This window comes from Austrofundulus limnaeus, unplaced genomic scaffold, assembly GCF_001266775.1.
Source record: "Austrofundulus limnaeus strain Quisiro unplaced genomic scaffold, Austrofundulus_limnaeus-1.0 Scaffold11, whole genome shotgun sequence".
NCBI classification, from domain to species: domain Eukaryota; kingdom Metazoa; phylum Chordata; class Actinopteri; order Cyprinodontiformes; family Rivulidae; genus Austrofundulus; species Austrofundulus limnaeus.
Genome location: NW_013952413.1, coordinates 3,105,254 through 3,116,410, shown reverse-complemented (window position 1 = coordinate 3,116,410; position 11,157 = coordinate 3,105,254). Strand labels below are relative to the sequence as shown.

General features: G+C 40.8%; 2 protein-coding genes across 8 annotated transcripts in view; one reads left to right on the top strand and one right to left on the bottom strand.

The window, feature by feature from the left end:
• Nucleotides 1-6: 6 nt before the first annotated feature.
• On the top strand, nt 7-7,101 carry nab2 (NGFI-A binding protein 2 (EGR1 binding protein 2)). The gene is made up of 7 exons (XM_014002030.1): nt 7-243; nt 400-1,339; nt 1,448-1,581; nt 2,241-2,292; nt 2,387-2,501; nt 2,640-2,825; nt 5,713-7,101. Exons 2-7 carry the CDS (start codon nt 416-418, stop codon nt 5,817-5,819), a joined length of 1,518 nt encoding a protein of 505 aa, XP_013857484.1. The 5' UTR covers nt 7-243; nt 400-415; the 3' UTR covers nt 5,820-7,101.
• Nucleotides 7,102-7,327: 226 nt separating this feature from the next.
• Nucleotides 7,328-11,157, bottom strand: part of zgc:113184 (uncharacterized) — an 8,057-nt gene continuing 4,227 nt past the window's right edge. For 3 of the 7 annotated variants that reach the window (XM_014002025.1, XM_014002024.1, XM_014002027.1), the window contains exons 2-5: nt 10,860-10,991; nt 10,438-10,787; nt 10,149-10,356; nt 7,328-8,981 (exon numbers count right to left, since the gene is read on the bottom strand). In XM_014002025.1, coding sequence (XP_013857479.1) covers nt 10,180-10,356; nt 10,438-10,787; nt 10,860-10,971 — 639 coding nt within the window. In that variant the 5' untranslated portion in view covers nt 10,972-10,991 and the 3' untranslated portion in view covers nt 7,328-8,981; nt 10,149-10,179. Of the gene's footprint in view, nt 8,982-10,094; nt 10,357-10,437; nt 10,788-10,859; nt 10,995-11,157 lie in introns of those variants that run through there. The other 4 variants (XM_014002023.1, XM_014002026.1, XM_014002028.1 and 1 more) reach the window with 2 other exon arrangements.

Sequence of the window (11,157 nt, the reverse complement as noted above, 5' to 3'; positions counted from 1 at the left end):
GGCAATCTGCGCCGAGGAGACTCTCAGGCAAGAAGAAGGAGAAACGAATCGGTTCGTAGTGGCTGAGCAGGAGAGTCAGCCTTTAACATCTGGCTCAGACAGATCCAAGTGTTTCTGCTCCTGTTTGAAAGGAAAATATATCTCTGTGCCAGTTTGACTGTGGAGAGAGAGAGAGAGAGAGAGAGAGAGAGAGAGAGAGAGACCTTTGGCAAAGTTTCCTTTTCAACACATCTAAACCTGAAGGTAAGGTCCAACATTATTAATGAGCTTTAAGTTTTGCAATAAAATAGTACAGTGAGATTTCTGCTGAAAGAAAAACGTTTTGATTTAGTGGTTTTCTGGGTGTTCAACATGTCCAGCAGATTGATGTGTTTCCTTTCTCCTGCCTGAACTTTCCAGTGTCGTGCTGTGTGCCATGTCCCTGCCACGCACGCTCGGGGAGCTGCAGCTCTACCGGGTGCTGCAGAGAGCCAACCTGCTGGCCTACTACGAAACCTTCATCCAGCAGGGCGGAGACGACGTGCAGCAGCTGTGCGAGGCTGCAGAGGACGAGTTCCTGGAGATCATGGCACTAGTTGGCATGGCCACCAAGCCACTGCACGTGCGTAGGCTGCAGAAGGCTCTCAGAGACTGGGCGGCCAACCCTGCCCTCTTCAGCCAGCCCGTCGCCAACGTGCCCCTCGGGGGGATCCCGCTCTTCAAAGTCGAAGGGACGGGGGCCAGCGAAGGGGTCGCCGGCGGGCCCAGGAAGTCTGTGAGCAACGGGCAACCGGGGTCTCCCGTTGAGAGAGAGGACCGGGCATGTCTTACGCCCATGTACAGCGGGAGTCCCAGAAGCTCCCAGGCCTCTCCACAACCACCAGACGCACACTACAGAGAAAAACTGTCCCCCATGGACCCTCACTGGCTCAGCCCGGAGCCTGACGGCAGCAGTAACAACAACAACAACGCTTTGGCCTCTGCGTCTGGAACAGAGGAGGAGCCGTCCAGCCCTCCTCTGCTGCCAGCGTGTCCTCCTGGTCCCTCCACGTCGCCCGTCCCGTCTGTGTCCTTCGCCCCGGCGGCCCTGTCGGCCTGGCCCGGGGGACAGCTGGACGGGGAGACGGCGCGGGCGGTGGCGGAGAGCGTGGAGCAGCTCTTCAGGACCCTGCCCAGGTCGGACGCCGCGGAGGTCAAGACGCTGTTGAGGATGAATAAGAAGATGGCAAAAACCGTGGGGCACATCTTCCGAATGGCGTCCCAGGACCCAAACAAGGAGGAGGAGATCCGCAAGTACAGCCTCATTTACGGGCGCTTCGACTCCAAGAGGAGGGAAGGGAAGCAGCTCACTCACCACGAGGTAAAAACTTACGAAACCCACACCTGAGCTCACACTTTACATCCATCCTGTATCGTTATAAAAACCTGTTTAGTCTTCATTCAGTGTTTTTTTTTTTTCCCTCCCTAGCTGATCATCAATGAAGCTGCAGCTCAGTTCTGCATGCGCGACAACGCTCTGCTGCTCAGACGGGTGGAGCTGTTCTCTCTGGCTCGACAGGTGGCCAGAAAATGTGCCTACACCTCCACACTGAAGCACGCCAGGTGAGGGAGCCAGCTGGAGGGAGGAAGGTTGAGGAGCGGGCCACGACCTCCCCCAACTCAAACCTGCCGTCTTAAAGCTTAGCCTTCTGGGAAATAAAAATACTTTTTTAACATTAGGAGCCTGCAGAAGCAGACTCCAGCTCATTTGGAGCTTTTCTGATGCACATTTAAACCGTCACATAATAATACTTATGTAAAGGTAATTAATGCAGGGGTTTATTTACCATAATTCACTGATGAGAGTCACCTCCACCCATGGGGTTAAAGTGAGCTTCGAAAACAGTTAAATACATTACATATCATTTTAAATTAAAATAGACTCCAACAGACTTAAGTAAACTTCAGCTTTTCTAAATAACAAATCAAATTGCAGCAATAAGCAGTAAACCCTTTGCTACTCCTATAATTAGAAATGTGTTTAAAGTTCTGTCAAAGTTATTCAAGTCATTATAATTCTACGTCCTAGACCATTTTTTAAAAAATATGTGAAAAGAATGTTTATTTAAAAGGTCAAACTGTCCATCTAAACTTATTTGTTTACTTAAATATRCCCTTGTCTTGTTGTTTTTCCCCTAACTTCATCATCCATTTGAGTATCTACAAGAAACACAATTTTAGGTAACTTTGCATGTGATAWTTTAGTTTGTTTTATTCTGCAGGTCAAATTCTGATGAAAGCAGCATTCTGCCTCAGAAGAGACCAAGGCATGAGGTAAGTATTTACTGAAGAGGGAAGCATTTGATCGTCTGATCTTTTGACTTCGTCACTGAAAGAGGTTTCTCAGCGACCCCCTGTTGTGTTTTAGGTGATCGGGTCTGAGGGGGTTTCATCGCTTCACAGAGTCGAGGTGTCCGAGAGTGCGACTCAGAGGGCAGATGACGACAGCTTGTCTGCAGAAAGCCCGGACTGTGCATCACATGGTAACGCTTCAAATCTGCATTATTTCAGAAAAGCTTCTCTTCACAGAGCTTCAGACCACCGTTTCCTTAACTAGACGTTTTTATTATATTTTTTTTTTACAAGAACGCAGTTTGAATTGAGCTCTGCTTCCATTTTAGACTCAAGCTCACAGTGCAACCAGTCTCCGTCCCCCCGTCCTCACACCGACACCTCCAACCCTGCCAGCTGGAGTCGACATCTCATACAGCAAACTCTGATGGATGAGGGGCTGCGATTGGCTCGGATGGTGTCACATGATCGGGCAGGGAAGCTCACGCTAGGCTCAGACAGAGCTCACGCTACAGGTGACCTTTTAAAGACCGATTTACCTCTACGGTGTGATGTTTTTATGCTCGTCAGGAAAATTCTCATTGGGAACTATGCCTAAAGGGACAGTTCATACCTTTTGAAGCAGAAATGTTATGAATAAAGAATATCTTACCTGTTGTAGATAGCTCTTTCAATGACCCCAGTTTGGCAAAATAGGGTTTAATTGACAAGCTGACAACTATTTTGCGATACACGTGTATTTACACAGACCCCAGAGTTATTTGCAAGTGCATATAGTGGCAGTAGCAGATAGCTGTAACACTTACTGTACAGCCATGGGCACTTCCTGCAAAAATATTAAAGCATTTCAGCCAGAATAACCATGTAATAAAGAATTAATAGTAAATTAGCATGAATCACTAAAAGATTTTGAGGTTATTTATCCAAATGGATGTCTTTCAAATGCTATCCAAAGCAGGAGTTGGGGGGAAAAAAAGAAAATAAATGTGATTCCAAAACTGTCCAGCCATTTTATTTATTTTATTTTATTGTTTACATTTACAGGGACAAGTGTTTTAACAAATGCTGCACACTGTAAGGTTTATAGCCTATAGACTAATTTGTGAGGCACGTCTCCAGTTCGTAAAGTTTGATGCGAAAACTGTTCAAAAGCATTTAAGAAGATGCTGGGGTTGAACTGACAATGACCGACTGAGACTCCCTACCCTCCAATAAAACATGAATATTTTATGGCTCTAAAGTTTAAACCCCAGTGAGTCAGAAGCTCTCTGAGGTGACGCCTCCCACCATTCGCAGCTGAACTTCAGTAGACTGTAAATTAGAAAAGATATCAGTCAGAAGGGGAAACAGAAGGTGGGGAGAGAAGGTGTGTGTGGTGGGGAGGGGTGCGCTGCTAAAGTACTTCTTTAATACCCTGTTACTTCTGTGATGCATCACAGCTCAAGGATAAAGAGAGAAAAAAGTAAGTGATCTGGGCAAGTTAGTTGTTCTGGGCTGAAGAGAGAAAGAAAAGGAGAAAGAAGCCAGCAAAGATGTGAGGAGGCGGAAAGGGAGGGAGAGAGGGGGGGGATAGGAAGTACTCTGTGGGCGGCAGAGTCGGACCCCGCCCCCCCCCTCCCTCCTTTGCAGCGACTGACGTCAGAATGTGTTAGGCGYGTGGGCTGAAGGGCGGGATGGATGGGGCGTGGGGGCGAAGGAGTGGGAGGTAATTGGAGGGGCGTTGCATTGACTCACCAAGCGACAGTGTACGAAAATAAAACCCGTGGGCAGGGAAATGGCACAGTGTTTTTCATACATCCTCTCCCTCTACCAAAAGGACTACGGACACATAACAAAAAACACTAAACAAAAGAGAGAGAGAGAGAGAGAGAGAGAGACATATGTTTTATCTCTGGTGTCGATCTCTCTTACTTCACTTATATCTTCACACAAGTTTCCTCTCACTCATTAATCTCAACTTTCTCCAACTTTCACAACATCCTGTTTTAGTTTATCTTATTTTCACAAGATTTTGTTCCTACATTATAGAGGTTAAAGGTTAAAAAGGACACAAAGTCTAAAACAAAAGGTCGGATTAATGAATTTCTCACTTCTTTTTGTTTCATACACAAAAGAAACCCTGTGTAGGTCTCAAACATAAAAAAATGACGTAAGAAGTTGTGCCTTTCTGAGGGTTTTACAGTCTGATGATGCACATCAGTGCATCTGTTACCATACAAACATGATTAATACCAACGTTTGTGCGGTGTGGTTTCTGTCATGCCCACATGATTTTTTTAAGTTTATCACTGTTTGAGCAGCCAAAAAGGTCCTTCAACTCTGCAGTGCTGGGGACATTTTGTCTTTCAGCAGCTTGGGTTGGTTGGTCGCATAAACCCTGATGACTTCACYTCATGTGGGAGAGTTTCCTGTTAAACTCCCCCAAACTATCATTCTAAGCTCCTTAAACACTGGCTGCATGTAGATTATTGTGACTTTAAAACGTATTATCCTCGACTTTGTTAGGATTTTTTCTGCCTCCATCTCTGATGCAGTATTCAGTTTTGCAGTGARTCAGACACAGTAAACATTTAGTGTGTTGTTGCAGACATTACAAATCCATTGGTTTCCACATCRTTAAAAATTTAACTGACTGAATTATTTAAGTTGCTGGTAAAATCTCAGCTCCAGTGGAGTTGTGCACTATTGTCTTGTTTTCTTTTGTGTTTATAAATAATATTTTAAAATTAAATTGTGACTGGTTGATACTGGTTGATTATGCTGTTAAGTAGGATTGTTTTGTTTGGTTTTCTTTAAAATTAATTAGGACAGTAGTTAATTTAAAACAAATTTCCCCAAACTAAATCACTCACATCAGATCATATAATTTTGTATTGTATCATACTTCGTATCATGTCACATATTGTATCGTATCATACTGTATCATATATCACATTATATCTTACTTAATCGTAATTTATCATATTATATATATTTTTATTATATATTCTATTGTATTGTACATCATATATCGCATTGTATGAMATATTGTATATCATATATTGTATATCGTACATCATATAAAATTGTACCAAACTGTATTGTAGTGTATCATATATTGTWTGATATCAAATCTCATATAAATTGTATAATTTTGTATCAAACCATAACACATCAAAACATACTGCATTGTATCGTATCATGGCATGTCATATACTATACTATACTATACTATACTATACTATACTATACTATACTATACTATACTATATTGTATTGCACCGTATTACATCATGTCACATATTTTATATCTGGTCAGCAGGGCTCAAGCTCTGTACTTTCCACTGCTTTTCTAATGAATATTTTTTCATGGGACTTCTAAATGATACGAACTCTCATCGTGAAACCTCCATCTCTCCACAGATCAGGACAGTAAAGGGGAGCGGCTGAGCTTGATCACAACATGCAGGAGCAGCAGTCCTTGTATCACCAAAGATCAGATCCTCAACTCCAATAATCGGGGGAAGTGAGACCCTCTGTGCTTGTCAGGAAGTGTGTGAACTTCTGATTGATGGAGAAAGGACTCCCATCATCAACAAAATCAAAAGAGTAAAATTGAGACCGTACCAGCAACAGATTGTAGAAATTGATTCCTAAACCTTATCAATTGTGAACAAAGTTCCAAACAATCAGTTTTATATATTTAGTAGCTAGAAGAAACACTGTTTCAGCTTCAGCTTTTGAATGCATGGATATTAACATTGAATCTGTCTGGGAAGCTCTTAGGGCATTGCTGTTTGTAGGACGTTTCACCTGCTGCAGATGAAACAGGCATCACGCAGCAGCAGCAGGGGGCACTGCTACTGTGGAAACTGGCTCACAAGTTCGTCTACGCTGAACAACTCTCTAACTTGTTTCTTTTAGTGGGGCTGTCTCTTTAAAGCATGTGTCAATATTACGTTCTGAAGCTCCTCACTTCATGAAACCGAGGGGTAAAGGGGATAAAGTCAAACTAACTCACATATCAATGTTATTTATGTTGGAACTAAAAACAAACCCTTTTTTTAAACCAAGAAAGCATGTTTAACAGATACAAGAGTCTTCATCATCCTCTTTATTCTAACTTTCTGCTGCACAACTGGCTGTTTTGATGTCTTTTTTTTAAGTTACAAATCCAGGTTTAAAATTTGAGATGTTTTGTTCCTATTTAGTAAAAATTGACTCCTTTTTTAGAGATGATTTGCTTAAAATAAATGCACAGATGCTTTGAAGGACAGCGTCTTGCTTAAGGGGCCTCCTATACAAAGAACGTTAGTTTCAATTTAAACCTAAATGTTGTGCATTGAAGGTGATACTGTAGAGAAGATAGATTTTAAACCATGTTACAAAATTCCTAATTTGAGAATTTAACTAGTTTTCTTTTTAAAGGAGGTGATAAATATCTGGATTTCCTTTAAAAACTGATGTTGGTGTGTTTTTAAACTGTTCTGTTTTTGGAGACAGATTATGGTAAATTAGAGACTCGTGCAGAAGTTAACAGAAAGAGCATTTTAGTTTTTATATAGCAGCTTTTTCAATTTTAAACAAACTGTCATGTTCCCCTAATGAAATGTTCCAGTGTATTCAGTCAGCTTATTGTTCATTGACTGAAATTTTGTACATTAATGACAAAGTACGTCAATGAGGTAGTTTGCCATGCATCACTCACACCTGCCTGTCTCTTCAGCATTAGTAACCTCCTCGGTTCATTAAGTTGCAAAACAGATTATTTATTTTGTTATATCCTAATAAACGTTACTTTGCAGATTTCAACTCGTGACGCGTTGTGTTCCTCACAGGGTGATTTTATTCTCTTGGCAGTGCTGATGTGTGGAAGAGGCAGCAGGAGCTGCGTCACACGCCCAGCAACACTCCTGCTGTCATCTTGTTGGTTGTGCTGACGCTTCAAAGGCCGCTGTGACTCACCGGCACCGGTGATGTCATCAGCACTCATCCACACAGACACTTGAGAAGGAAAAAGATCAAAGCAAACATTGGATCATCCAGAAAAATTCAGCTTTTAATTGCAAATAGTAGTTTTGTAAAAGGCTTTCAGTTTCACAAATCTCTAAAGAAGGCAARATTTGTTCAGAATGAAACATCTACACACTCATGAGTTGCTGTGCTGTGCAGAAGTTTTAAACCTCCACTAATCTTTTTTTAAGGAACAACACTTTCCTGTAATCCTTTTAGTGGTCTTGATCAACACCAAACATAATTTACCATAACAGCAAATTGTGCTCAWAGTAACAATAAAAGCAATTGGGGAACAAATTAGGAAATGTCAGACATTAAACAATATATCTGAAAGTATGAATTCATGAAATAATAATAAAAAATGTACAAAGATTTGACMTGAGAGATGCATCAACCTTCAGCTGATCATCATAATGTTCAGATAAGAACTCGCACACTCAGCTTGAAAAATATTATTCTTGTTGATCAAACTGTGTTACATTTGGTGTTTTTTATAGATTCAACAAAGAAATAGGAACAAATTGTGTTTTTGTGACAAAAGCTACACACTATAAAATAGCTCTGTTAATTTTTTTGTGTGTGTTTTATGTTGCCCAGTATGTGAGGAGCCGTCACTGGTTCTATCGTGTTTAGAGGTAGTTTAAACCCAAAAACACATAACCAAAACTCAGATCGCAAAGGAAAAAAAAAAAGAAATAATTACTTTACAAAAAGCTGACAGTGAATAAAAACAAAGCAAAAAAAAAAAAGAAAGCAAAACTCACTAGATAGGATCTCAGGAGGAACACAAATGAGAACAAAAACATGAATAACTTAAAAGCACAGAYGTTAAACAAAGTCACAAGTATTTGAAGTCAAACTAATTAAACTTTTGTAAGTTTGTTTTCTTTTCAAACATGATGCTGTGATTTTCTGTTTCTCTAACACATTTTCAAAGCTTGGCCCGCTGCCACCAGCTTCAGCCGTGCTCGTGTTCACTGATCTGCTGGTCCTGTGATGCTGATGATGAGGATGCTGATTATGATAAAACAAATAGTTTTACATCTCCGCTGTACAAGAGCGATTATCTTCATGTTAGTGTTCTTCACTGTGACTCAGAGAGCAGCAGTCACAAAGAAGAGCACTTATCATCTATCAGCGCTGCTAATTACAGAGCTGTGACTTTATTTTTAGTCCTAGTTATTCCTTCAGTAACAGTGTCCAACAGCAGACAGCTGACCTGATGACAAACAGCAGAGACCATTAAAGACGGAGAAAGTAAGAGTTAAACAGTCTATTTTCATGTAGTTTAATCTTACAATTTAAATTAAATTTATTACAATCATTAGGACATATAACATCACACTTGTATTTTTAGAGACATTTAAAAATAAAAGGAAATGTTTCTGAAAAGCCTGCATGTGCGAATTCCAAGTCGAAGACATTTAAATGAATTTCATAGATGCTTTTTTCTGTTTGAAGAAATGTTTGAAGTGACTAACAACTCAAACTCCATCATAATAGGACCCTGTCATTCAGTCTGAAAAGATGTCATTCAGTGAGCTGTTCTTCACATCTGCAGCCAAATCTGCTGGAGCTCAGAGTGTAATCATCATCATCATCATCATCATCCAGCCTCATCTTTATCCAACTCACAAATCCACTTCAGGCTGTACTGCACCTGACAAGAAGGAAGTCTGGAACAGGGAAAAAAGAGAAATATATTTACAGAGTTATTACAGCAGGAGTTACCACAGAAGTTTTTGTGTTTTTCAATATGCTACTATTTAAAAATGACCAAACAGACAGCACCAGCTTTTAATGCTCATTAGTTCTTTTAGCTGAGAATGCAGAGACTCCAGTTTGAAATGATCCAATTTTTTTCAGTACGGTTTTTGGCACAAAGTTTTTGTGCTATTTGAACATTTTATAACTCAGAATGTTCAGATATACTTCAGGAAATTCCGGCAAAGACTTTTTGAATTTCAGTAATTTATGTTTTTTAAGATATTTAGCTTTTTCTGCCCCTTTTTTTTTGTCATTGAGCTGTCTTCATCTTATAAATCTTTTAAAATGATTTTGAATCTTTACGATACTTTTTTTCTTTTTCTCCAGTATTTTTAATTCTTTGCGCCAATTTCAGCAGTTTTTGGCTTTCTTTTTGCCACATTTAGYTATTTTCCTGCATTTTCATCTATTTATATCAGCAAAGGCCAGCTGTTCATATTTAACTCACATTAACCTGTTGAGCCTGATGGGCCCAGTACAGGGCCTACAAGAGAAACGAAGGAGAAAATATGGGCTTAAAGGTTTTGCTATTAAACGTTTTCAGCTTGAGTTCAGCTTCTTCAGCAGCTTTCAGCAAATGCTTTTTCAGCATTTAGCATTCACACTGTATTTTTGCAGGAAATACAAAGTCTCTAGTTTTTTTAATATTTGTCCATAAAGTCAAATAGTTATTTTAGTGTTGAAGTTATGTGTGATGTTTAGCAGTTGATTAGGACTAAGCTGTTTAAGATGGTTGCTGTAAATTAAATGAAAAGATCCACATGTCCAACAAGAGAAGAAAATGAAGTTTTCTCTAAATGTTTGCATGGTCCAGAAACAACAAATAAATTCAGAACTGCAGATGGAGACTTTATGCTCACATATTGAGTCATTTGTAGTGAATGAATCATCTTAATAAAAATAATATTTCTAGCAGACTCTGATTATGCACATAGATAATTTTGTTGTATTTGACTTAAATGTTTAGGTAAATAAAGTCTGTTTTTATTCAAAAAGATAATCAACATTCACTTTAGGCACAAAACAGTTAGTATCTGATGCCCATTAGGACATTTCTTTATTGCCCCAGTCTTAACTCAGCTGGACAGAAAGACCATTAAGTCTGGTCTAGRTGACGTGGGTGCAGAGATGTCGCAGGAACTCTCCCTTTGTCGTCGAGTCTCCAGGAAAAACTGCCTGGCAGAACTCGCAGACGTGAGACTGCAGCGCCACGTCGGACATCAGAGCTCCTCCCGCCTGCTGGAGGAGGTCACCAACCTGAGACGAACAGTTGCTCACAGGCGTCTGAAAAAGATCACAGAAAAGAGGAGACGTAAAAAATTAAATAAAGAGACAGAGACACCTTTGTCCAGGAGAGACACTCACCCCCGCTGTGTGAAAGCTGTCCTCACCAGGACCATTCTGCTCAAACCGGAATTTGCCAAAAGAAGCTGCAAGGTATCCTGATGAGTCTGAAGTTAGCATGAAGGAACCCATTTTCTCCGTCTTCTCATCCTGCTTTCTACAACAAGGCCCGTCCACCCTGAGCTTTGACATGTCCTCAGCAAGGAGAGCAGAAAGAGCCCCCGCTTTACAAGAGGACCCCTCAACTCTGCATGGTTCTGCAGGGAGCAGGAGCCCAGCTCTCAGAGGCTGAGGCTTTTCATRCAGAGATGAAGGGATGTCTGCAGGGATGGAGATCAGATCGCCCACTTCTCCATTAAAAACAGCTGCACCTGCACAAAGACGGAAATGTTAAGTTTAACTACCGGCACGCTGCTTGAGAGGGCTGAAGCCGAAGAGCAGACCTTGTTGTTTCTGCAGAGCCGCTGTGAGTTGATGCAGCAGAGCCGCCTGTTTCAGGCAAAGGGACCTCAGACGGAGAAACTGCTGGTAGAGTTCATTGTACGCTTCCTCCATCGCACCAGCTGAGGGAGCTCCTGCTGGAAAACATCACAAGGATCAGTTTACACATTGTAGCTACAGCCAAAACACACACACTGATGAAGTACTGAAGTATTCAAATATTTTAATGTATGCTGATGATACTGTTCTTTTTTTGTCTGATTTCAATATTGAATCTATTAATAGTCAGTTACAAGCAGA

Bases quoted from the DNA above. Each gene is read 5' to 3' on its own strand.
- nab2 (XM_014002030.1), top strand. From the start codon at position 416: ATGTCCCTGCCACGCACGCTCGGGGAGCTGCAGCTCTACCGGGTGCTG. The intron at 1,340-1,447 runs GTAAAAACTTAC...TTCCCTCCCTAG, and splicing joins AGCAGCTCACTCACCACGAG to CTGATCATCAATGAAGCTGC. The intron at 2,293-2,386 runs GTAAGTATTTAC...GTTGTGTTTTAG, and splicing joins AGAAGAGACCAAGGCATGAG to GTGATCGGGTCTGAGGGGGT.